Source organism: Cariama cristata, unplaced genomic scaffold (assembly GCF_000690535.1).
Source record: "Cariama cristata isolate BGI_N322 unplaced genomic scaffold, ASM69053v1 scaffold4513, whole genome shotgun sequence".
Classification (NCBI taxonomy): domain Eukaryota; kingdom Metazoa; phylum Chordata; class Aves; order Cariamiformes; family Cariamidae; genus Cariama; species Cariama cristata.
The window spans coordinates 1-26,783 of NW_009608796.1; the positions used below are offsets into that span (position 1 = coordinate 1).

Sequence of the window (26,783 nt, forward strand, 5' to 3'; positions counted from 1 at the left end):
GGGCTTTCTGAGGCATCCTTGTAGGGTGTGTGAAGCACTTGAGGACTTTTCAGCAGAGTCTAGTACAAGTCTGGGGAGTGGAAGAGGGAGGGGCTGGCATGGCCTGTGATGGAGGGGGGTCTTGGTAACGCCTGGGGGAGGAGAGACAGAATGTGAGAGTTGGAGGAACCTTATTTTCAGAGAGGAGTGATGTGTTTCTGAGTCTTCCTGTCAGCATGCCTTATGCTGGGAATCTGCTTTTGGGAACAACATGTATGGTTGCTGGCTGTGAGACAGTGTAAACTGGAGCCTTGCTGTGTAGTGCTAGCCTAGCCTATTGCTGTGTTTCCCAGAGTGTTGCTGTGAGCCTATATAAGCAGGGACATGGGAGGACAGATTCCTGAAACCCATGTAGGTCTTTGTGCAGTGGCTTTCTGCCCAGGCACCTTCAAAAACAAGGGAGTTGGGCTGTTTGTTTTGCAGAAGTTTCTGAGTTCCTGCAGCTTCCTCAGGTTGCAGGAATGTACTTACTCAGTGCTTTGGCAATAATTTGGAAGTAAAACTCAGATGCTTGATTTAAGTTACTGGCATTAGATCTAGTGCTCCGTTCAACAATTGGCACCTTGGGAAGAGAGACTTATTCCTAAGAGGAACCTCAGGTTTTGCGTGGTAGTAGTGCAACTGCTGCTTCTTAATTCAGTTTGTGTTTTGGAGGGTTTTGTCTCTCACTCTGCTTTTCTCTTCCTCCTTTTACAAAAGGACAATGTAAATGGTGAGAGAAAAGAATGCAAAAAAAAAGTCCGATTATACAAAGTAATTACTGGGGGTAGGTGGAAGGAATAACCATATCTGTTCTGTGTGTCATAAATTACAGTAGCAAACAAAGATGCATCTAAGCAGATGTGTGCTTTGTAGCTTTGCAACAACAAGTTTTGTTCAATCATGTTGTATCTCTGCTTGGTTCCATTCTCCTTCTTTTTTCTTCTGTATCCATTGGCTAGTTCTGGTATGTTTCTGAGAAGATTAGGTGTCCCAGACAGATTCAGCTCCTACAGGTTTTATGAACATGGGCACTGGGTAGAAGAGAGGTTCAGCCAATGGAAAAAATGTGGTATGATCTCAGTCTTTCTTAGATGGGACAGAAAATGTGATGCCAGTGACAGAGTGGGTGGGGAGTCTCCTTTGGCAGGTGTTTTGCAGCTCTTGTGGAGAGGCTTTTCAACTCACTGCCTTAAAGAAGCTGAAGTAAACTATTCCTCTGTGCCAACGTGTGTACAGCTACTTCCCAACTCTCTTTCAACAGGATTTTCAGTTCAGAGCGCTGAAAAAGGTCCGCATCTTTGATGCTCCTGATGATCTTCCCAAAGAGCGCTCCAGCCTCCTTGCAGTGTCTAACAAATATGGCCTGGTCTTTGCTGGTGGAGGAACCAGCCTGCAGATCTTTCACACTAGAAATCTTCTCATGCAAAACCAGCTGGGAGAAGATCCCAACAAAATTGGTAAGGCACACTTAACGTCTCATGGTCTTTGCAGAGACAGTTTTATATGGATTTTTATGGTAAGGAGCTCTTGGCTTCTGATATAGTCCTCGTCATGCTCTTTCATGCATTTGAAGTTACCATGTTTTCTTGTGTGAGAAGGCAGTATTTGCTGTACCTCTAGCTGAAATGAAGTACAGTTGTTGGGAACGTGTCACCAGGATGCTCTGTGCTAGCTCCTGTTCAAGTGTCATTCAGGTTTGGTCACCTGTGTTCAGTGTCGTACAGTGGGGTTGACTTCTCCTACCTGAGAATCTACCCCTTTCCTCGTAGCCACATTCTGTCTTGGTAGCCAGTCTTTTAGCTGTGAACCTGTGTATGCATCAGGGATGTGTGTGAGTGGAAGGACAGTTCTCACACTGAGTTATCCAGTCTGAATGACGGTCCTACAAGAGAGGAAGCAATCACTGTTTCACCACCTAAGTGCAAAATGGTTTTCGTTCTCCTGTTGTCCTTAGTAACTGTACCACTCGAGGTATTCATGTGCATAGATAAGCAAAACCAAAAATCTGTCTCCTTATTTTTTCTCCAGGTTACTGAGGAAGGAAAGTAGAATTTTCTTTTCTTAGGAATTGGGCAACTCTTGACAATGTGTTGATAGAGAGGAAGGGGTTTGCTTTCACTCAGTTTTTCCATGTGTTAGCTTTGACAGCTGCTGTTAATAGGACTGTTGATTTTTGCATAAACTTATTCTAATGGTATTGTTGTACAAGAACAGGTCTTGCTATTTAAGTTAGTCCCCTTCATTCTATCTTCCTTTCCTTTTGTGTTTTAAGTGGAGAATGTTCAGAGTACCTTAGTTCCCGTGAAGTTTCCTGTGCAACACCTGGCTCTAAGCTGTGATAATCTCACGCTGTCTGTCTGTATGATGTCCAGTGAGATCGGTTCCTTCATTGGCTTTTTTGATGTCCGCACATTCTTAAATCAGGTAAAACATCTGCAGAGTGGGTTGGTTTTATGGTTTTGTGAGGGTGTTTTTGTTTTGTTTTTGTGTTTTTTTTCTGAATACAGCAGGAGGGGAGGCATAGCTTGGGTGGGATTTCCTGTCTCTCTGTGGGAGATGTCTGGTAAAGGAATTGTTCAGTAAACTCAAAATCTGCTTCTTATTTTTATCAGTCATTAATTTACAGGAAGGTCAAAACTACTTGGAATTATGACTTTGGGAGAACTTGATTTTGTGCTAAGCTTTGACTGTCTCATGTATTTGTCTTTCCTAAAAGGCAAAACAGCAGAAACGTGCATTTGCTTATCACAAGCTGGCCAAGGACTCGGGAAACTCAGCAATGGTCAGTGACCTGAAGTGGAACCCTGCTAGTCCCGCCATGGTGGCCATCTGCCTGTCCGATGGCAGCATCTCCGTCCTGCAGGTCACGGACTCTGTGAAAGTGTATGCCACGCTGCCTTCCTCTGTAGCTGTAACATCTGGTGAGTGGCAGCCTCAGATAGCATACAGAATGTTGAACACTGAAGAGCAGAAGCAGATTGATAGGTGTAAAAAGACAGGCTGTTTGTCTTGGGAGGAGGTTTCTTAAATAAAAATTCTTCACAAAAAGGAAGGATTTAAACTCCCTGAGACTCAGAAAATGTGTTGCAATGTAACTGCTTTTTCCCAGTTGATTGGAGGAACTGCATCTTGTGAATTAGTCAAATGTGCCCACCTGTGGTTTGTGCTGTCTCAGGTTTGACTGTCATATCCAAGGAAGCATGCAAATAAGAGTCTGTTGGGTTTTGATCTGTGCAGTCTGGCTTTCTCTGTGACTGGATGACTCCCTGTTTGTTTAATTCAGATTTATGATTTTTTGCAGGGATAAAAAATGTGGGTTTAATTTATTGGTCCTGCTTTTATGGGGCCTTGTAACTCTCCAGTTCCTTAGGGCTAATGAAATTCTGGTTTTGTTTTGTTTGTGTGGTTTTGTTTTGTTTTGTTTTTTTTTTTTTTTACTTAGTGTGCTGGAGCCCAAAGGGAAAACAGTTGGCTGTAGGGAGACAAAATGGCACCGTGGTGCAATATCTGCCTGTAAGTATTGTTGGTAGTAAGGCCTTATATGTGTTCACTAGTTTGCAATATGCTTTATTTTCTTTGCATCGCAAGCTACAGAATTTGGTCAGGTGACACATGGTGTGAGCCATGTGAAGCTGCCCGAGCGCTTCGGTAATACTAAAGTGTCTTAGACCAGTGCTGGGTTTACTTTAGGGTTTGCACCTGCCACTGAAAAGTCATGATTTCAGAGAGGCACGTGATGAATGTTAAAGAGTGATCGAGTTGCTCTAAACCAGTTCTCTGGGCTTTCTGCAAAATTTGCACTTGGCTTTGTTTATTGGCTTTTTCTTTGTATTTAAGAGTAGTTTTATTTGCAGAATCTGCAGGAGAAGAAAGTGATCCCTTGTCCTCCTTTTTATGACTCAGACAATCCTGTTAAAGGTACATCTTTTTATTCCTTTTTAACTTGTTTTCTCTTCTAAAGTATTCCTCCTCAGGTTTTTGGTTATAGCAGCTGTATACCGTACTGGTGTGATATTTTTTTTAATTATTTATTTTTTTAATAATACTGGGGGAAAAAATTATATGCTTTATCTCTGGATTGCATAGAAAAATTACCAATTAGCTGGAGTCCTTGTGTATTTCTAGAATGTTTTAAATATGCATTTTAAAAGCTGGTTTTTGCTCACTGTTGTGATAGACAGTATTGTCACAAGTAATCTCCCTTTAGCATGAAGATTTCTGGATGTAAGTCCCATTCTCATATTTCGTGTGAGTTTCATCTTATCATTTTGACTCTTCAATAAAATGTCAAAGCAGTAAGTTTAGAAAAGCAGAAACACTTCATTTGGATATGCCAAAACATCATCCATGTTTGGAAACACAGGCATTGTCTTGCTTGGATGTCATCAAGCAAATCAAATACATTCTTTTGGTTTGTGTTTGAAATTTCTGGGATTAAATAGTTTTTCTGCCTAATAAGATTGATGTTCTGCAGACTAATCTTTGAAATTCTTTATCTTGGTAGTTTAGAAGTAAGTGATTCCTTGTTTGTTTGTCATTTACTTTTGTGTGCTGTGCACAGTTAAAATCAAGGTATGTTTTGCCAATGGACGGGATCAGCACACAGGACACAAACACCAAGTTAAAGAAGTTAGCTTATCTTTACTTACACTTAAAGCAATAAGATGATAAGGGAGATAATACAGCAAGAATCAAACAGAATACAGCAAGGATAAAACAGAACAAGTTAGTGCATCTAATCGTTACTACATAAGGTTATCTATAGTGATTAAGAAAGATACATCACCAATTGCCCTAATACTTTACCATCATCCAGATCCGCAATTGCTGGGGAGCCCTGGTTGCAGCGAGGATTTGGAGAACCTTTCCCGGCAATTGGGAGGTCCTACGCAGTGCGTCCACTCGTAGATGAGGTCTTCAAAGTTGCTGCAAGAGGGTCCAGCTTTTTATATTTTTGAATAAACAAGCTTACATAACTTCAAATGTGGAAACATCTGGTTTCACTGTCCTTTTAGATTCCACCTAAAACTTGGCCAGGGCTCAAGGAGGAGCCAAGGGAGCTTCTTTATCTATTTGGTTTTGACCACATATTTCCAAACAAGGCCAGACACCTGGTTTCATGACCTTGACAACTGTCTTCAAACAAGGAAAACTAAATATATTCTTGCAACATTTATCTTCACTAATGATTATATTTTATCTAAGCTACATGTTTTGCTAACAATCATACATATTTGCTAATGATCAGATATTCATATTATACAACATGTGGTTGGGATGTTCATCTATAGGTCAACTTTGGTTCAGGGTCTGTTGCTCAGGCCTCAGTACTTCAAGGTACAAGGAAGTATCATTCTGAAGTATTTCTGGCTGAGGTATTTGCTTCCTTCTCTTTCAGTTTTGGATGTACTGTGGATTGGCACGTACGTCTTTACTATTGTATATGCAGCGGCTGATGGGACACTGGAAACACCTCCAGAAGTGGTCATAGCCATATTGCCTGTAAGTGCCAGCAAGTCACAATGACAGAAGTGTTTGTTGCTTGTTCTTGACTTGTTTATTACAATGGCAAGTTGCCTTTATTATTCACATTGGCATCATGTAGAATTCAAGTTTGGTACTACCGTAAATCATGGCTTTGGCGTTGCGGGGATTGAGTGGAGGAAGTAGTACCCACTTGAAAACCAATCAGTAGCTTGTTCTCTGCTGAGATCAGATTATGACATGAAGACTTCTGGCCTCTGAAGTAAACACTTGGGAAGAAAACCTTACCTGATGTAGAGTCCTGATATATTTTTTGTGTGTGTCTCTCTCTGTATTTTTTTGTTTAGGTTAGGGAGATTTTTAAGCCTGATGATATGCTCTTACTTAGTCTTGGGTTATTGATTGCTGGGGAGATTGTGAGATCTAAATTCCCTGGTAACCTCTTTGTTACTCCTTTATCTTTTGGAGGAGTGTTTTGGTTGGTTTGCTTTGTTCTTTGTTTTTTGAGTGGTCTCATGGTGCCTGTTCTCTCTTGAAGTGTGTGGCAATTATTGGTGTACCCTGATGCAGTCATATTTATGGGAGATTATTTGATTTCTGCATTGAAAGGTAAATGATCAATGTTGGTCTTACAGAAAAAGGAAGAGAAGCGACCAGAGAAGTTTGTGAATTTCATGGAGCCTTGCTATGGGAGCTGCACGGAGAGACAGCATCATTACTTCCTCAACTATGTTGAGGAATGGTGAGTGGCAGGACTCATGGCAAAGTCTTTCCCTTATTATGCATGTCTGAGTGTCAGTTCTCTGTATATTGTGTTCCTCCTTTTTATAAACTATATAATACCTGAATATGAGAGAAATGAAATTGTTGTTTTGAAAATGCTTTGTGAAAGTACAGTTAATTTCTCCTGCATGCTCTGTCTCCATGCCAACATACTCATTTGTCTGTTGAAAATTCATATGATTTCATGCAGGTACATAAGATTGTTTAAAATCTGTCATAACCATTTCCCTTGAGATTGTAAGTCATAGGTTGGGTAAAGCATGACTTTTTGTCTCACCTAATTGTGTATCTGTGTGAAGAAGCTGCTCCTAACTTTTCAGCTACCTGACTTGGACTATCATTATTTATGATGATACAGTGTCTGTTAAATCATTGTTTGGCAAGGAGATTCAGCCCCTGATGACTAAGTTTAAAACAAAAATGAAAAAAAATTCTGTAGTGATAATAGCCAGTCATGTTTCCCTCATCTGGGGAGGAAAAGTCAGTTTTCTATTGTTACAACTGTATTCCTAGTTACAAATTTGTATAAATGATAATGAATTGTGGCTCTGGGGACCTTGCTGTGGATTGTCATGTTGGTTTTAACCTACCCATGTCCATACTTACAGGGATCTAGTTCTGGCAGCTTCAGCAGCTTCCACAGAAGTCAGCATTCTTGCCAGGCAAGGGGATCAGGTAATATTTTTGTTCCTGTTGCATTTGTGCTTATGTACCTCCTCTTTCTTGAAAAATCTAAGCAAGTATAACCTATATAAGACCTGGAATACAATGAGATGATATATTTTAAAAAAACACCCCAAACCCAAGCAAAAACCCTTTCTTTTTACATCTGAGTTGTGCAGAATCTTAAGATAAACATAATTCTTAGATGAACAAGAGATCTGAGTGACACAAAAGAGAAAGGATAAACATGTTATGAACCAAGTACCAGAAGTCTATTTTTTGTGATTCACTTGGCAGTCTCACAATTTTGTCAAGCTCGCCATAATAAAGTGATTCGTGTGAGGTCATCAATTGGAGTTAAACATTAAAACTGTCTGACCTTAACTCTGACATGCAATGGTGCATGAGAAGGCACACACAAATCTGTGAAGGGCCCTGATACTTCTGGCATTTGTTAATCTGAAATTTAAGTACATGCTCTCTAGCTTTTTTGCAGTCGTACTCTTTCAACTGTAGTAGGCAAGAGTTCTGAAGAAGGCTGATCACAGGAAAGCAGGAGGCTAAATAATAATCTTACTTTTTGCAGAACTGGGAATCGTGGGTTTTGGAGGACTCCAGCAGAGCAGAACTTCCTGTGACAGATAAGAGCGATGACACTCTGCCTGTTGGTGTTGCTGTGGACTACACCAGTAACATGCCTATCCCAATCAGTAAGTCTCTTTAGTCTTTCTTGTGGAATAGTCCAATAATAGCAATATGAGAGAGATTTTTGAGGGGCAGCATGGTGCTCAGGGTTCTGTGTGATCATTCTGAAAAAGAGACCAACACACATCCTGCCTTTTTATCTCAAGCCCACAGCACGTGTGGGCTTACTTCTGTGTAAGGATTCAAACGACAAAGTGTTAAATACGGTTCTTCCTCAAACCTTTCAGCAGCCTGGGATACTACATGAACACACACGGCAAACAAAACACCTGAGTTATGCCTGTGTTTCACAGAGCCAGGATAATAGTGAGTTTAAAGGAGTCATGTTCTAACACTGGGGATTTCAGACTGCCTGCGAGGTTTTCTGTATTCTTATAGCTTATGTCATTTTGCAGAACTGTTTTGTATGAAGTACATTCGCACTGATCTAAAAGAAAAGTGGGTTAGTTTCAAAGCCAGCAAAAGCAAAGATCATTCCGGTGAATGCATAGGTTTTAATTCTGCATTAAAGCACAGGGCCTGTACTGACTGAACCCTGCTGTGCTCTACATCTAGGCAGTTGCATTATTACTGTACCTTCTGTGCTGCCTGAAGGCTCTTCAAAGCACCTTGTGAGAGGCTGAAGCAGAAGATACATCTGAACTATTGTGTTGTACCTTAGTGAATTCTGAAAACTCTCCTTTGAAACCCAGAGACAGATTGAAATAGAGATGCCTTCAGGCAGAGTGGAAGGTACTGCAGTCAGGAGTTCCTGAAGAGCACGGGAGGGTGCCGATTAACTGAGAACTTTACCTGAATGAAAATCTACAGTAGAGAATTGAGGTCAAACTTCGTACTTAAATGCCAAATTGAATTTGAAGCATTTTCTCTTAAGGAATCTGTCAGGACAGATTTTTTTTTTTTTTTAAGCCCAGGTTGTGCTGCCTTAGAGTTTTTAGAAAGGTTTTTGGAGAAACTTTTTGCTAACACATTCTCTGTGTTGTCACAGAGTGCAATCAGCTCGGTTTTGGTTTCACATTAATTGGGTTTGCAGTTCACAGCAAGTTTGGATTGCAAAGAAACCTCATGTGTCCTGGAGCTTGTTCCCATGTGGAAACTGCCCTTCCCTAGCATGCTTTTCCTGAAGAACCAATAGGTAGAGAAACATGGCCATCCATGGCACTGCCTGACAAACAAAGCACTGTGATTATAACAGATTTTTCCTGCATCCTAGATTTGTTGGAGTGGGATTTTTTTGTTTGTTTAATTAAGCACAGTTAACCCACTATAGAATTCGGTTTTTTTAGAAATGTAGGGAGTGGTTTGGGGCCTTTAATAGTGCTGAGAATATTTGAACTGAAGCAGACTCTAGGCTTAAAGCTGCAGCTCCACAAAATGCAAGTATTTTATATCAGAGTTTCAGATCATCAGGATGTTTGATGTTGGCTTTCTTTAAAGTTAAAAAGCTTCCTATCTGGCAATGCTCTTTCGTACTTTATATATATGAATGGTAATGATGTGACAGGACCCAGTGGAATGTGGGGATTGCTGAAAGGCATAGAGGATTAAAGGAGGGAGCAGCGTTTAGTTGACGAAAAAGGACTGCTTCAAAATATGAAAAAAGCTTGACGCAGGAATTGACGGGTGAAAGTTAGGTTTTGTCATTCAGGAGATGACATTTGATTGTCAAAATAACCCTTCATCTATGAATTTATGAAACATGAAGTCAGGAACAGGAAGGAATAGAGAAGAGAAAAAAGTGAATTGGACTTTCACAGAGAAGCAAGGGAACAAAGATGCAAGTGAAAGCAAGAAGGGAGAAATGTAAGAAATGTTGCTCTGAGCAAGTCATGTGAAGGTGCCAATGCCAGTAGGAACAGAACAGGAAATTTTGTCTGCAGGACTTACATATGTGGTCTCTGACAGGTGACGAGAAGACCCTTGCTCCAGCTCCGGTTCTGATCTTGCTCTCTACGGATGGTGTGCTCTGCCCATTTTACATGATCAATCAAAACCCAGGGGTCAGATCACTTATTGTGACCCCAGAGCCATTGCTGTTAGTAGGGGAGAGAGTTGCAAAGTCAGCAGGTAAGTGCTCCAGTGGGCAAGGGAAACACTTGCATTTGTGGATCTTTGTCATCTTCGTCTGTAAGTTTGGTAGTCTGACATGTATGTGGTCAAAGAAAACAGTTTCTTTTTTCTTTATAATGGTAATGGGGAGCAGTTCTTGTGTGTTTTGTGCTCCCAGGACTGTTCTGTCCTTTGTGCATCAGTGTGAAATTATCTAGTCCTGTTCATTACGTGGGTTCTCAAGCAATTTGCAGGCTGTGCTCTTAGACTCTACTGCACAATCAACCTTTGGGAAACAGGGCCAAAGCAATTCTGGGAGGTCCTTTGTCCAGCTTTGGGGTGTACAACTGTAACTGCAGCAGTGACTGCAGACTCTGCTTGGGGACAAGGATTAAGTGCTGCGCAGACCCAGAGGATGGTCTGTATGCTCCAGGGAGGTGGTGGTTTTCCTCCATATGTTTTGCCACAGGAGGCCATGATATAAAGTAAGGTGTTTGGCTGCAGCAAAAGCTTATTTGAACAATAACTTTCTGCAGCACTATGAAAATTGTGTTAGCAGGTGAAGAGTAGTAGTTTTATCTGAGTTATATAAGTGTTGCTATATGCAGTGGGAAGTAGGCAGTTTCCTATGCTGGGGTAGGCAAGTAAGCTGAATGTTTTGCTTGTCTGCATGCGTGCAGTAATAATTGCAAACCCAACATTTTCTTTCCTAAACCCAAATTTGCTGCTTTTTCCCTAAACAGAATGCTTTTGTTTGGCAGCCTGCCTCTCTGCAGCAATGGCTGACTTGTGTGCTGACAGCCTGTTTTATTTGAGATGGCAGGAACCTCATCAAAATTGAGGGAGAAAGGTGAAGGAAATGCCAGACAACATTAATCTAGACAGACTGTAGTATTGATCGTGACTTGAACTTTGTGCAGTTTCTATATCGCGTACTGGGTTTGGGGACTAGAAGCCTGGCTCTGCCATCTCTCTTCTTCCCTGTACCATCTATCCAGTGAGCGAGGTAGTGCTGAGCTGTCCCCATCAGATAGCATTTGGCCTTGCACTAGCTTCTGCCGTTAGTCAATGCAGCCAAATGAGTCTCTTCCTTCCCCATTTGTCTTTCTGCAGGAAGTACTGCCACTACTCCAACCACCCCTCCAACTTCTGTAAAGCCTGACACAGTACCAGGTGTTGCTCCTACTGCACCACCCTCGAGTCAACCTCCTGCAGGAGGTGGAGCAGCTGCTTTTTCCTTTATGCCTTCAACTGTGAAGATGCCTGGCTCTACAGGCAGTGATCCTCCACCTTACCCCTTTGCCACTGATGCCTCCAAGCAAGCCCTGGCTCCCAATCTGACTGGAGCAGCAACGTTCTCTTTCTCCTCTGCTTCTCCTAAGGCATCCATGACTCCTGCTCCTTCTGTAGGCACCACTACAGCTACTGCCACCTCCTTTTCATTTGGATCCATGAACTTTAAACCAGCTGCCGACAGCTCACCTGTCTCCACGACACCTGTTGCACAGAAGTCATCTTTTGTCCCTTCAGCTTCTTCAGTCAAAGTGAACCTCAATGAGAAGTAAATAGATACAGTAGTTAATGCAGTGACTGGATACTTGTTAAATTGCTCCAGGCATGAACAATGTATGGTAGCTCTGAAGATGGTTTCTGGCTTTTTGCCCTGACAACTGCTCCCCATGCTCCCAAGAAAGCACTGAGGAAGCCTCTCTTTATCCAAGACATAGCCATCTTGGCTGTGAAAACCCTCAGTGCTTCCCGTGCTAGAGATGATGTTCACGGGCAGAGTATTAGTCAAGGGACAATGCCAAAAATTAGACTGATAATTTGCCAAATTGCCAGAGACCTAGGTTTTTCATATCTTTGCTTCATAGGCCTCAAACGGTAATTCCATGCCTTGGTTTGATGCAAATCATGGTTAAAGACTCTTAGGGAACACTGGGATTTGAAGTCCTTTGTGTCTGGGACTGGTTTAGTGTGGTGGTGATAGCACAAGTTCTTTGACTGTTGAAGGTTCCTTACCCCCAACTCACAGAGCTGAGAGGAAGTTGGATCCATAGCTGAGGGATTTCTTTTCTACTGCTGTGTTCAGTGGAGAAGGTGCCAGACCTTTTGGTTTTGTTCTTAAATGGATGCTTGGTCGCGGAAGACAGGATCTGAAATCTTCAAAGCTTGTTCATGCCAAATGAAAGAGAACTAATATTGATTAGAAACTATGCAAAATGGATTTGAGTGATTAATGTTCTCAGATTTCATATACCCACTATTCCCTCCAACTCCCGAGACTTGCTCTCTGTTTTTAGAAAGAATGGTTTAAAACACAGAGCTGTATTAATTGGAGCTGCTTTCTGTGGAGAGCAATTTTCATGTAAATGCGTTGTAAGAAATTTCTGATGGTTCAAGTGATTATTTTTTAATTAAAAAATCTTTACTACACCAGGATCTGATGGTAGCTCTTACAGCTTTTTAAACTTTATATTTTGTGTATAAAGCAAATGATACGCTTGTGAATTGGCTGAGTATTTAAATTGGCTGCCTTGAGGAGCCAAGTTTGCAGATGAATAGAAATTCATATCTTCTTGCAGAATTTCTGATTGACCCTTGCTGCAAGGATGACGCTGAAGGGCAGCCCAGATTTGCTGGTGCTTCAATGCAAAATGATGAGGTGCATTTTGAAGCAGAGTAGTACTTTTTGCTTGCATTTGGCTTTTGCTCACTGGGTGGGTCTATGGTAGCAGTCTTTGTAATTCCACGTATTCAGAAATGATCCTGAATGGCTCCTTCCCGCTATCTCCAGAAGCTACGCTTGTTATTTTGTATCTGGAGCTTGAGTTGGTGCTCATCCCAGAGGATGCTAATTTATTAGAACTTAGTGCTTCAGTTTGGATGGAGGGAAACAGCCAGGACCAGTTCAGAGCTGAAAGATGTTCTGCTTTCTGTTGCAGGTTCAGTGCTGTAGACACCTCTTCTCCCACTAGCAGCAGTGGTCAATGCACTTCCACAATGTTTTCTTTCTCAACCACCTCAAAAACTGCTTCTGGAGGTCCTCCGAGCCAGTCCACGCCCCTTGCAGCCTCTCCTACCACATCACTGAAGACTTCGACCCCTGTGCCTGCCACAGGTAGGAGTCTGATGTGTATTGTTGGGAATAATGCATTATAAACAATGTTCTAAGAGTTTTAGGACATAGTGAGCTTCATTTTGGCTGCTTTCTTTCTTGTTTTTCCTGCTGCTTTTACTGATGCAGGAGACCTCCTGTAAGGATGTGATGGACTTAGTACTGAAACTGAGACGTTTTTCCATTTGTGCACCTTGTTCCCCAGAGAGCCATATGTGAAATGAATATATTCAACTTCTTAAGTTCACCCAGAAGTTCTGGCATTTTCAGTGCTCTGTAGTACAGCTCTGATTATGAATGTTTCTGGGCAGTCACACAAATCGGTGCCACATCTGGAGTGACTAGAGCTCAAAATAGTCACAAATGAGTTTAAATCAGATAGCACTCGTTTGTTAGCAGAACAGTGTTGCATCTCTCAAATGATCGTGTGACTGGGGGTCTTGAGGTCCTTGAGGAGTGGTACAGCCAGCTACTGGAGAGTGACAGTTTTTGATGTTAGCAGAGAAGTTGGATGGGCGTAAAACAGCACCTAAGATAAGTGTGTTCTTGCACTGGGGCCCATACCACTATTGCTTTTGGATTTGACAACCATGATTATGGTTGTGTCTGATCACAACCTGTTTTCTCAAGCTTTGTGTAAGTTCATAAATTACTGTTCCTCTCTTTAAATTCCAGTGGCACGTCCTGCTCAAAGTATACCTTCAGCTTCTTTGCTACAGAAGACAGCCAAAATCACCCCGTCTGCGGCAAAGCCAAGCTCTACTCAGGTAATGGGAACTTGAGTGGATTCTTTAGAGGGTGAATGTTTTACGTGGCCTGTGAATTGCTTAGAATTCATTGGGCTGAATGACTGTTCTTAGGTCAAAGAATTAGTTAGCTTTTGACATTAAAATAGTTTTAGTCCCACAGATTTGCTACTATGTTCTGTGCATGTCTTTAGAGCGCTGTGTTTTGATGTAAGTTGCCATAATCAGAGTTGTAGAAACTGATTCCTCCTGTTGTTACGGAAATGAGGGTTCACAGCTTTCCTAGCTAATAAGCAGTCAAGAGATGCCTTGACTGTGTATTGGGACACACCAAATTTGTTGGATATTAAATTCAAAGAAGTAATACAGAGCAGCACACCAGGATTTCCTTTGCTTCATGCTCCTTTAGCCACGTATCTCCACATAGTTCGCAGTCCTACTTCAAACATGCGCATACCAGTCTCAGTTTCCTGTGGAACTAGTATTTATGCTTATGACAATTGTCTCCCTGGTGACAGGTGTCTGAATGGAATTTCTAACAGCAAGCCTTTTTTGATATTCTAAGCTCCCTGTTGCTAAGGATATATCCCTAATTTTGTGTGTGTGTGTTTGTTTTTCAGGGCAAATCAGCACTCCCCAGCACAGCTTTAGATAAACAGGCCCACCAGTGGAAAGATTCAGACCCTGTCATAGCAGGAATCAGAGAGGAGGTGAGATTTTTTTTTTTCAAGCAGTTTTCTTCATTTTAGAAACTGTAAGACCACTGTATAGGTACACAGACACTTATTTTCAGTTCATCTATGTTCTGATGGTGTCTGTCAGTAGTTTAGGAATCAGAATGGAAATTTTTCCCAAGATAATCGGCCTGGTTTGATAATTACTGTTTGTATGTCCTGTTCAGTCATCTTTAGTTTTAGTCACTGTGCTAGAAAAATTGAGTATTCTTTCCTGTTAATGTTCAAGAAGAATTTCCTGCTTTGGCTGCAAAGTGACAGGTGTTTATGGTGTAGTAATAACATTACCCAAGAGCTGCAGTGTTTGTTCCAGTCCCTGCTGTGTTTCAGTGGCTGCACTTTCTTCTGCTTGACTTTGTAGATTGCACATTTTCAAAAGGAAATGGAGGAACTGAAGGCCCGGACTTCTAAAGCCTGTTTCCAAGTTGGTACTCCAGAGGAAATGAAGATGTTGCGAACTGAGTCAGATGATCTTCACACCTTCCTCTTGGAAATCAAAGAGACAACAGAGGTAAGCAGAGTATCTTCAAACTGTTTATCTTCTTAGCAATGACTGTTCCTCACCTGATGTTACTTAACCCGCTAAAGCTGAACTGATGTAGATGGAACATCTGACTATGCTGCTTTTAATGTGGGGGTGACATTTGCATTTGTGCGTTCAGGCAGACGCTTGCAGAAGCCCCTGTGCTAGAGGTGGCAATGAAAAAAAAAAGTTACTTTGAACCTTGTCCCATCTGTTCTATTTCTATTTGCAGTCACTTCACGGAGATATTAGTATTCTGAAGACAACCTTGCTGGAGGGATTTGCAGGGGTAGAAGAGGCTAGAGAACAGAATGAACGGAATCATAGCTTGGGGTATTTACACTTGCTCTATAAGAAACCTTTGGATCCCAAGAGTGAAGCACAGCTTCAGGTATGAAGCATGTCAGCCAACTTCTAATCTAGAGTTTTAAATAAAAAAAAACACGAGGCTTGTGTGTGCAAGTGTCCAGCAGTTTTGTTCTGCCTTAGGTATTTGCTGTTTCAACATAGTTTAGTAAAAATGTGATGAGCTTTGTTTTCCATGAGTTTGCAAGACGTGCTGAAAATCCTCTTCTGAAGCTCCCCTGTGTTGTTGCCATTTGCAGTGATGATTCAAAACCTCCTACTGAAGGGAAGCAGTTCACCTGGATCCAAGTCTGTTCTAAGCTTAGAATGTGACTCTTGACATCCTGTTCCTTCTTAGCGTGTAGTGTTTGCTCAGGGATTTCAGTTAAAAGATTTTTTTTTCTTTTTTTCCCCCTATGCTTTGTAGAAGAGTTCTTGGAATTATTTTTATCTTCAGCAAGTGCTTTATGGAACAACTTCAAGATTTATTATGACTTACAGAATTGTGTGGTTAATTTCATGGATGGCAGAGCATAAAGCTAAATGATATTCTAAAAGCTGGAGCACAAAGGAAATTTAGCAGCAGTACATAAAGAGGCTTTCAAACACATGAAAGAAACTAGGGGTCAAGAACTGTTTTGGTACAGCTCTGGTGATGAGAGGACTATTTAACCCTAAGCAAAATAGAGTGAATGTGCCCTACAAATGATACTTGGTCTTTTATACACTGATAAGTTCTCCTCAAGAAGTTTTACTAGCAGGCTGAAGGCATAATTGAATGTTATCCTTGTTACAGTAGGTATCAAGAGCATGCACACAGACAGTTGCTAGAAATCAGTTGATGCGAAGTAATTTCTTTTAGGTCTGATCTTCACCTGGATTCTGTAGATTGATTCACGGTCTTAATTGTATGCCTGCTTTCATGTCCAGTATGTCTCTGTGACATTTCAAGCTTATGCTTGTGACTTCAGAGAGATGATTATCTTGAAATGCTTGTTTTGCTGATCTAGAGAGTGGATCATGAGGAAAGAATAAGAGTGGGAGAGAAGTGGAAGTGGATTGGAATGTAAGGAGAGAGCTTTCGGGTCAACTTTCTGAAAGTTTACGAGAAAGACAGCTCTAGTCTGACTCTTAAATTTTGTTCAGTCTACATCATCCCCATTCTCTTGGGTGAGAAAAGCTTGCTTAGTCAACTTCATGTATTAGTTTTCAATGAAGTTTTAAAGATCCTGAAGCTTTTCTGATGTCCAGCCATATCGATTTGCTGTCCAGAGTGTTGCTGCTATATAATGCTCATAGTTGCTGGAGAGAGGAAACCTGTGCTTGGTAATGTGTAACACTAAGCCCACAGTGGGACTGGATTTGGTTTCAGGTTGGGTATGTCATGTTAGATTTTCATGCTGTATCTTGAAAACGGTTGCAGTGGAATTTTTCCCAAGCTGTGTTACTTGGCTGCTTTTTCATTGTATTTAAGTGAGCATTCTGTTGAGATGAGCTGAAACCAACTGCGGTTTCCATTTTATGAAATTGGAGTTCAAGACATGTTCATGCCGTGACAGGCTGGAGGGATGACAATAATGAGACCGAACAGTGGTTTTGTTTAGGGAGTAGGGCTTGTAGCCAGAGGTCTCTGGCTTAGTTTTGCCACTTGTGCAACTATGTGGTCATGGATAAATCACTTTACTCTCTCTGTGTGGTTTTTTTTTTTTCTTTCCTACTTATAAAAATCAAGCTAATTCCTTGTCTTAATGTGGGAGTTGTGAGCATTTTTGAATACTTTCATGAATCATAGTCTGTGAACACTGGTATCCTAGAGCCATGTGAATAGCCTGCAAAGCTTTGATCACCTATAATTGTTAGAAGTTTCAACATTGTAAAATGGGAGCAAATGACTCACGTTCTGGAAATGAGATTTGAAATAAGGTTTGTTTTGTATAATGCCTGATGTTTGTAAAACCCTTTCTGTAAAGATCTGGCAGTGTTTTGCAAACTTTATGGAAAGCATTATTTCTAGTTGGCAGCTGGGATAAAATGTCCAGGCCAAGCCCTGTGAGTACACTGTTGGTTGAGCAGTAGATTTTCACTGTGTTAGGTTCTGTTGTGCTGATAAAACTTTGCAGGCAGAAATATGGGAGTGTCGCATGGCTTGGACTGAATGAGCCCAAAGGGTCTTCAGCTTCTTCAGCTGAAAGTGAGATTTCTGAAGTGAATTAAAAGCTGTCTTTATTTTGCATGGTAGGAAATTCGACGCTTGCACCAGTATGTGAAATTTGCTGTTCAGGATGTGAATGACGTTCTGGATTTGGAGTGGGATCGGCATCTGGAACAGAAGAGAAAGCAGAAGTAAGTAACTGAAATTGGAATACAGAACAACTGTAAGGAGCATGTCAGTGAATTGAGCATTAGTCTCTAAATGACAGAAAAAAGCCTTTTTCCATTTAACATTATGATCTTTTTCAAGGGGTCTAGGAATAGAGCTTGACTAAGACACCTAATGGGAGCTCAGGCTCTTTGGCTTCAAATGTTTTACAAGCTTGCTGCATCTCTGTCTACAGTGTAGATGGTGCTTATAAAATAAGCTTTATAGAAACCAAATGCATCCATGGGTGGTAGCTAATGAAACCTCTCTAATAAATAAAACATCTTGAAGTAAATGAGCTAAATAAATAAACTTGAATCATGTCCGAAGGAGAATTACGTGTTTGAGAGGACCTGAACTGCTTTGGCGTTCAAACCGAACCATGTTTGACCTCATGGAGTTTACATAGCTAGAACCACTAAACTACTTTGTGTATGCATGACTGCTTGTGGCCAGATATATAGAATGGTCCTTATCCCTGTCTCTTGATCTAATGTCTTAAGGCGTCTGATAGTTCCTGAGCGAGAGACTTTGTTTAACACCCTGGCTAATAACCGGGAAATAATCAATCAGCAGAGGAAGAGACTAAATCAGCTTATGAACAGCCTGCAGCAGCTCCGACTGTATAATCAGACATCTCAGTGGAGTGTTCCCAGTGATACATCTTCTCTTAGCAGTGCTCAAAGGTATGTGAAACATGAGTTCCTGAGTAGTTTTGACACTCCTCTCTTGCCCCCAGCAATGTACAAGGGTGCGTCCTCCAAAGAATGATGTTTTGTGGACATGGTATGAGAGGACAGGATGTCCTAAAAATCATGCTAAACTATGCCCAGGTAATACAGAAGCTCATTGGTTCTATTCTGTGACACACTGTTCGATGCTTATCAGAAATTTCCCCTAAAAGTGATGTTTTTTTGTAGTCAACAGGATAATAGAGCCTCCAGGCTGAGGTACTGCTGGTTGTCTCTGAATTCAGTGGACAAAGTGAATGGCTCTTAAGAGTTTCCAAAAGAATTAAAGACGCATGTGTTTAAATATCACAGTATCTAGAGGAGCCAGTAGTTCTTCCAGATAAGCCAATAGTTCTAGTGGCTCCTTTGGCCCCCTTTTGTTCCTGACGTAGTTTCTTTCTGCTGATCGTGGTTTTTCACTGCTCTGCCTTGTACCAGTTTTGACAGTGACCTTGAAAGCCTGCGCAATGCATTGATGAAAACTACCTTGGAATCACATGCCAAACCTCTGCCTAAAGTACCTGGTAATTTATTCTTTCTTCCTGTAATTCATACCATAAACGTGAGTTACATTTTTTTTGACTTGCAGTTTGATTATAGACTAATAACTGTCTTCGGTTTTCCAGCGAAATTATCCCCTGTGAAACAGGCACAGTTGAGGAATTTCCTAGCCAAGAGGAAAACTCCACCAATTAGGTCTACAGCTCCAGGTAAACTTTTAGTTACTATAGAAGTCTGACATGCTTTCCAGGAGGGTGACTTAACCTGCTGTGGGAATCAGTCCTGAAGTTAGCTTTTGGTTTCTCAGTCCTCAACCTCTACTTCTCATTTCCTGTTCCCCCATCTGCTTTCAGTAAGAATTTCCTTCAGTTACCATCTTGTTGAAGGCTGCCTTTCCTGGCAGTTAAGAAGTCAAATCCTATCAATGCAGGATTAAAACAAGCCAGTAGAAGAGCATCCTGAAATAGGGTGTCTCTGTTTTGGTTGTTAGGCTGGATGGTTTCCTCAACTTGATACACACACGTGATTTTTGTTTCTGATATTGCAGCAAATTTGTCCCGATCTGCCTTCTTGTCCACAAGATATTATGAAGATTTGGATGAAGTCAGTTCAACATCCTCGGTTTCCCAGTCGCTGGAGAATGATGATTCACAGGCAGTGGAGCAGGAAGAAGAGGCTGCTCCAGTCCAAGTCGCTCGTCACGCCCCTGTGGTCCGTACTCCCTCTATCCAGCCTGGTTTGATGTCTCAGTCTCCATCCTTTGGGAAACAGCCCCTCTCCCTGGGAACTTTGTGTGAGTTGTTTTTGCAATGTCTCTCCTATTCTGCGTGTGTTCTTCTTGGTATCTTTAACCACTGTATCCATTGCCAGTGCTTAAGGTCCTGGAGAAACGAGATTGCAGCATGCAGATTTACATTGCCAAGTTTCCAGAAGCAGTTAGCAGAGTGGCATTGTAACCTCATGAACTGGAGCTAAAAGTGCTAAAATATCTTGACTCATTGGCTGTTTTTCTGATAGCCTCTTTTTTTGAGGTAGTACTGACCATAGGTAGCGTTGTCTTCCCTTAGTAATTTGCCTTAAGAATAGGCCATTATTTCTTAAAATAATACCCAAAGACCAGGAAACTGAAGTACTGCTGCATTTGGTTGGTGTGGCCAGGGTTAAGAGTTCTGAGCCCAGTGAGTCACAGTAAGAATTGTATTTGCATACAGTCAGTTTTCCTTGTGTGAGAGAGATTATTTTTTTTTTTTAAATCTCTGTAGCTAGAGACAAAAATAAGGTATCAGCAGAAATGTCTGTAACAGCAAACTGAAAGTCATCTAATGCATTGAAATGACAGCTATTGAAACTTACTTGCTAAATTCATTGGGATATATAGAAACTGTCAGGGACAGATTGTGTTGATTTTTTTTTATTTTTTTTTTTTTTAAAAAAGGCCTGCATGTCAGTCTTGTCAGGAGGAAGCTGCGTACTTAAAAGAACTATAGTTCAGCAAAGACTTATAAGTCTCCCTGACTTGTAGAGACACAGTGAACTGAATTTTTGTTTGTTTGTTTTTTAGTGCCTACGTCTTCAAACAGAATCATACCACAAGGGGCAGACAGTACAATGCTTGCAACAAAGACTGTGAAACATGGGGCCCCTGCTCCCACTGTCACTATTCCAGCACCGCAAGCAGCTGCTGCTGCAGCTCTGCGGAGGCAGATGGCTAACCAGTCCCCAGGTAAAAGGATACCTAATTGCCCAAGTGACCTCTGAGCAGTTGAGTGTGGCTTTCACAGGAATTTAGTGCTCTCAGAGGAGAAGATCATCAAACAAAATGTGACACAGATCTGTATTTGTTGCACCTCTGAGCTATCCAGTATTTCTTTGTCTTCCTTCTTCTTGTAATGACTAGTACAAAATGCCTGAGAAACTCCCACCTCAGGTTTCTTTGTACTCCTTATCTGTGCAGTGGCAGAAGTGTCAATGACTCCTCGGAGATCCTGGCATGGCAATTGATTTGTGTGCAAGAAACTCTGTTGGAGAGCAGAGAAAGGATGTGACTGGCTTGTATTAATAACTTCTTATTAGCTATGCAATTAAAGTTCTGAATTGTAAAACAATTTTAATATTGAAAAGTTAAAGGTGAACTGTTGAGTTAAGCCTTGGATCTGCTTGTAAAGTTTTGAGTTGACAGGAGAAAGGTTCCCCAATTTAAGCTTTTCTTGTTTGGTTTTAGACATTTCTTGGTGCTTCCCCAGTAATGCAGCATCAGTGCAGAAAAGAAACAAAATTGTTACTGATAGAGGAATTGGATTAGTTTTTCCTTGCCCAAGGAGAGCATAAGTGCAGAAAGTGGACTAGTGACATAAATTCTGGCAGAGGCTGGGATGTAACTACACAGGGGAAGTTTGTAAGCATAATTAGATTTGGTCTGCTAACAAGGAAACAATGAAAAACCAACTATATAGAAAGCTGTCCACTTCTTTGGTGGCTGAGCTCAGTTTTAATAAGGCTGAGATACCAAACGTTTTGGGCCAGATACACCATATACGTTCTAGAAACTTGGATTGATTTCCTCTGGAGTTGTAGACACCATATTGAATTAAATGCTTAATATGGAGATCGTTTTAACCTTTTTTTTTTTTTCCTTAAAGCTGTAAGCACCTCCTTGACTGAATCAACTCTGAAGAACGTTCCTCAGGTGGTCAATGTGCGAGAACTCAAGACTGGTGCACTGACTCCAGCTGTCTCTGCGGTAATAGGGTGAGTGCGTGCACCCCTTCTTTCTGGTAGCCTTTGGTAGGGCTTGCAATAGAGCACATCTGCCGGCGGGGAGCAGCAGTAGTATTTTACATAGTCTGGCTGTGTAAGACCTAAAGTGGATGCATTTAGAGAAGAGCATTGGGTTTGTGGAATGGAAAGAAGAAATATTTTCTTTCTAGGTCATTCAAGGATTTGCTAATGGCTTGTCCTGAACAAACGACAAGACCAGTATTAGCCTCCTTCTCCGTTAGTCTGTGAAATGCATTTTAGTGCATCTTCTGCTTTTGGGATCCAGTGGTTTTACTGCTAATGGGTACTTTGGATCTGGTATATCTCCAGTCACTACTTCTGTTCTGCCTCTTTCTGAGGGAAGCGTACCTCTCTGTCACTGAGTGTATTCTGTGGCCTTAAGCTGTCCAGATGTTGTTCCTTCTACTTTGTCATCCGTTACAGAGAACACCTTCCCTGGAATTATGCCTCTTCTGTCTGTTCCCAGATCACCCCCTGAGGGAGGGAGAACTGTGCTCTGTCTTTTCTGGAAACTTGTCTCCAATTTTTTGACATCAGAATTTTGACTGAAGGGTTGGATGTCAATAGGGGCTGATCACTTTGGAAAAATACAGAGCTCCAAGGCTGTCTTCCTCATGAGTAAATTATGAATGTTGTCTTCTGGTATTTAACCTTGAATTCGTTAAGATTTTTTGTGAGTTAGCTGTAACACTTAGCTTTCCTACTTCTCTGCCTCCTACAGACAACCACAAGCTCAGCTTATTCCAGAGATTTGTGTCTTATCACCAGGCTGTGTCACTAGCCACAGCACTAGTCCTTTTCCCTGTCGTTGTAACGACCTTGAAACTGTCTTTGCTTGAAGTTCCTACTGTTGCTTATGACCAAGATAATGCAAGGACATTTCTGGGCTGGGGAGACAAGGGCACTACTGAAAAGTCCAAGGAAAGTTTGGCTTACTGCATAAAGCAGGATAAGCTCACCAAGTATGTCTGATTATAAGTCCACATGGAGTTGCAAATGCTTTATCCATATAACTGTGGGCTATATGTGCAGCTCCTGGAACAGTTCCCGTTGTTGCATCACTTCTGGCTTTCATACATGTGTGTATACTCTTCACTGTCAAAGACAAAAGTGAAATTCCTTTGAGGCAGCTTTTCAAAAAGGGAACAGAGTCTTACAGTGGTGGTTCTCAGCTGCTGACCTTGAAATTTATTTCATGGTTTCTTCTGCATTTTAATTGGGAAACAGTTTGGGAGCTTTTTACTGTTTTATTTTCTTCTAAAAGTGATAAACTGAGAGGGGGAAGGGCAGTGCTACATCTTTTGAAAGTAGAATTTGCAAAAAACTCTGCTTGGGAAATTTTGCTAAAAGCAGTGTTATGACCAGGAAGAGTTCTCCATCCTTTGTTCCATCAAAACTACGATGAAAAAAGTAAGGAGTACTGACTGTACATAGACAAGGACATGAGTGAGCAGTATGTATCTGAGATTGGTTTTCACTTGAACTGTAGTTAAAGACCTGTCTTACTTTTAAGTAGTTTTGGACTGGCAGTATCAATTGATCTCTCTAATTTATAGAGCACCAGCTAACTTGATAGCTGAAGGCTTTTTACAGTCTTATTTTATAGCTGACCTCATAAAAATGTACAGTTTAAAAATTCTACCCAAATGAACAGTGCCTGCCAGTCAGATTCAGCACTAAAATAAAGAGCATTCACCCAGCAAAGTTAATTCATCAGTTTTTGCTACTTCAAACATCCTGGCTCTCTTTTGCCACCACAGCACACTCTTCGGGTTGTTAAGCAGTAATGATTTTTCAGTTGTTATCAGTTGTTCAATGGCCCATGGCTAGGTCTGTTGGTGGTCCCAGTCCAGTTACTTATATATAGTTTTCAGTGGAAAAAAAAAAACCCACCTCTTTCCACAGCTGAAGTCAAAACTCAGCATTTTCATAGCCTTGTTAGAGAAGCTGTGGGTCAAGTGATTTTGAGACTTTTTCTGGGGAAAAGGTCCCACCTTATCATGAATTTCACAGACCTTCTGTTGTTTTCTTCTTTGTTCAGGATTTGTATGAACTTGAAATTTACAACTGGACTTTCCCAACATGGACTCTTTCCAGTGCTAATCTTGAAGTTTTCCTTGTTTGTTTTACTTTTGCTCTGGGCAGAGGGTAAATCCAGGCTATGCAATGTAGAGAGCGAGCGCTCAGTGGTGGAAGGAAGGACCTACTAGTAATGCAAAGCTGTTTAAGGTACAAAACCCTATCCAAGCCCAAGTGACTATGCAAAATTGCTGTTTCCTGTGTGTCCCCTTCCTTTGGAATATAGTAGGAAGTTTCTGTGAGTTGGCCTGTAGGTGACCAAATAGTAAATGCAGTTTGGGAGTCCTCATGCTTTAGGAGATATACAACTTCTGATGTCCAGATGCACTTACTGTCTGGGATTTGCGGCCTCAGCCCTTTCTATAGTATAGGGATTGCTTATTGCCTTAGGAAACACCTGACCCGAGTCAAGATGGAAAGAGCCTGCTAGAGTAAGAGAAAACTGGCCTTTGCCGCCAAGAGAATGCAATCAGTGTTGAATTTGAGGTTCCCAAAGCTTCTGGTATTGAGCATTTAAGGTGGTGAGCCACAGACTTGAGGAGATGCTAAAACTAGATGGCTGTTCTGAAGTTACAGTGATTTGGTGTGTTAATGGTCCACAGCGTGTAGGTAGGATGCTTCAGCCCAGAAGCAGCTGCTGTTCTGCAGCAATTGTCTGTGGACTCTGATGTACAATTTATTTCATGGTCAAAATTCCCAAACCTATAACATAGAATATAGGTTAATTTTATCACAGTTCTTGCCGTGACTTCGTTAATGTTTGTACTACACTTCGAAGACATGAAGTGCTCCCCCCCTGCCCCCCCGAGCTTTGTCTCCTTGCTCAGCATTTCTGAGAGTTGCATGTACTTGTCTGGGCTCCACACTATAAAGGAAGCTGCTTAAATTTGTTATCCACTAGGCATAAAATTGTAATCCCCTTACCTGCTGGTTTTTCATCAACTCCTTGTAAAATAGAAAGGCCTGACTCTTCAGAGACAAGAGTGGGTGAAGAAGGCTGGATCATTTAAGTCTGAAGCTTTAAACACATTTGTAGACTTCCTTTGTTAAATGTGACTGATTCATTTAAGAGGTTTATTCCCTAATCAGATTTGTTTGTTTGGAGTTGCATGTGCCATCTTTAGTAGCGGCAGTTGTTCAAGACTTCTGCAGGCTGTGCTTTTCGAGAGGCAAGGAAGTAATTTTTTTAGATTAGTTATTAATTTAATTTTTTAATTTTTCTTTTTAAGGTCATCTGTACCTCACTCGGCAGCCCAGGCAGTCCACCAAGTTTTGGCAACTGTTGCTACAAATCAAGCTAAACAGGTATCTTGGTAAAGAACGCTTTCCCTGTAGAATACTGTACCTGGGCATGCTTAGCACAGTTTGGGGGTTTAATTGTTGGTGGACAGATCACCTAAAAATCTCTTTTCACAGCTTGCCCTGCATTCTTACAAACCATTTATTTATCTGTGACCTCGATAGTGTGATGCCAGGCATATCTTTATTATGTCTTGCCTTTTCTCTCTTTTGACGACTTGCAGCTTTCTACTGGCCACAGCCTTGCAGCAGTAAGGGTTGCAACTAACAGCAAAGGAAACTGTAGTAGGTTAGATATACCTCAATTTTGAAAAAAAAAAAAAAAAAGGTGCTAGGCAATCAACGGAGCGAGGAGTTTACCTATCCTGTTGTTCTACTGAAAACATTCATTATTGGTTGACAAGTTGCTAGGTTTTCTGTCCACACATCAGAAAAAACATGCAGCAGTCATTGTCCCCTGGAATCACTGAGCTGTTGCCCATGGAGGCTTACTGGCCTCTGCAAGAGACTTGTTGAAAAAGTTGAGTATTGACCCTGTATTTAAGTGTCAAGACGTAGTGGACCCCAGATTGAAGGGCACTTCTAAGTGCTTCGACCACTTTCCTCTAGTTTGTTCTTAAGTCATTGTGTGACTCTCATAATACCAGACCAAGGTGAGAAGGACCTTTGTTAATGGACAGACTGCACTGACCTGAAGTGGTATTGTGTTTTTAGACACCTCTAGCAAGCTCGCTTAAGGGACAGACTCCACCTTCCTCTGTGTGTGCACCCTGTCCTACGGCATCTACAGCTGGTCCAACATCATCTGGCAACAAAATCTCAGGTAAGTTGCCTTTAGTGGAGATGGAAATAGGGCCTGGATGTCTCTTGCCACCTGTCAGGGTGTGCAATCCAGAGACTGAAAGCACTGAGGAAAAAAGATTTGCCTCCACTGAGAGGCTGCTGTGGCAATGTTGAGGAAGAGAATTTGAAAAACCAAGGTACAGAAGAGCCAGCAGGAGAGTGGTTTTGTATACCATCTCTCTTCCTGCTTCTAGAATTCAATGATACAATTCCTTGTTCGTAGCAGACTCAGAAATGTGTAACCCTTATTGAATGTGGAAAGCACATCTACCAAAGGCTACTGTGGTTTGGCAGCAAATCAAAAGCAGCCCTCTTTGCTGTTTTGTTTTTTCAAACATGAAAATCATGCTGGTTATAAACATTTTAAATATGCTGATTTGATTTTTAAACATGCAGCACCATAGGAGTACCTGAACTAACTTGAAATGAACTAATTCAGGTACTGGGTCTGTTGAGCGTTGAGCTGTATAACCAACTTCAAAGCCAGTTCAGATACTGTGATCAGTTGCACACAGTTTAGAAGCTTCTAAGGAGAGGAATGCTCAGTTTACATCACTCAGTGCAAATGAGGGAAGAGTAAATGCTTAGGGAAGGAAGGAATTGATTTTTAATGTGTATTGGATAATAATGCTTGCATTGGACATGGTTTTATAAGCCTCTTGCATAAATGTCTGAAATCCATCTCTGTTGGTCTTCTGCCTTTAATCCGTAGATGTATGTTGCATCTTAGCCGGGGAGTAAGAAGCAGTAAAAATAGCTAGGAATCATATTTGACTTGGCAAATGCTTCTTAAATTTTGGTGTATTGAAAATGTCAGCCTCTGAATTTGATGGCTCTTCCTTTTTATTTGGAATGTGTTTTGATATGTTGATGAGAGATCTTACCAAGGATTTCTTGGTTTTATTGTTTAATTTTTATAGTCAAGATGATGACACCTATCTTTACTCTAATCTGATGTATGTTATTGCCTCAAATCTTTGAAATAATTTATGTGTTCTCTAACATTGTAGCAGTAGCAGGAA

General features: G+C 41.2%; 1 protein-coding gene across 1 annotated transcript in view; it reads left to right on the plus strand.

Moving 5' to 3' along the window:
- Positions 1–1,282: 1,282 nt before the first annotated feature.
- The window catches only part of NUP214 (nucleoporin 214kDa), a gene marked incomplete at its 5' end in the record, with an annotated part of 45,122 nt that continues 19,621 nt past the window's right edge, over positions 1,283–26,783 (plus strand). Inside the window, 25 exons of the mRNA XM_009697272.1 lie at positions 1,283–1,478; positions 2,294–2,445; positions 2,738–2,942; positions 3,464–3,534; positions 3,876–3,939; positions 5,420–5,523; positions 6,141–6,247; positions 6,897–6,963; positions 7,538–7,661; positions 9,562–9,723; positions 10,819–11,266; positions 12,651–12,826; positions 13,499–13,590; positions 14,190–14,279; positions 14,665–14,814; positions 15,059–15,217; positions 17,411–17,514; positions 18,034–18,216; positions 18,700–18,785; positions 18,888–18,971; positions 19,310–19,555; positions 20,324–20,485; positions 21,402–21,510; positions 24,849–24,924; positions 25,633–25,741. Of these exons, the coding sequence (XP_009695574.1) occupies positions 1,283–1,478; positions 2,294–2,445; positions 2,738–2,942; positions 3,464–3,534; positions 3,876–3,939; positions 5,420–5,523; positions 6,141–6,247; positions 6,897–6,963; positions 7,538–7,661; positions 9,562–9,723; positions 10,819–11,266; positions 12,651–12,826; positions 13,499–13,590; positions 14,190–14,279; positions 14,665–14,814; positions 15,059–15,217; positions 17,411–17,514; positions 18,034–18,216; positions 18,700–18,785; positions 18,888–18,971; positions 19,310–19,555; positions 20,324–20,485; positions 21,402–21,510; positions 24,849–24,924; positions 25,633–25,741 (3,526 nt within the window). The remainder of the gene's footprint in view (positions 1,479–2,293; positions 2,446–2,737; positions 2,943–3,463; positions 3,535–3,875; positions 3,940–5,419; positions 5,524–6,140; positions 6,248–6,896; positions 6,964–7,537; positions 7,662–9,561; positions 9,724–10,818; positions 11,267–12,650; positions 12,827–13,498; positions 13,591–14,189; positions 14,280–14,664; positions 14,815–15,058; positions 15,218–17,410; positions 17,515–18,033; positions 18,217–18,699; positions 18,786–18,887; positions 18,972–19,309; positions 19,556–20,323; positions 20,486–21,401; positions 21,511–24,848; positions 24,925–25,632; positions 25,742–26,783) is intronic.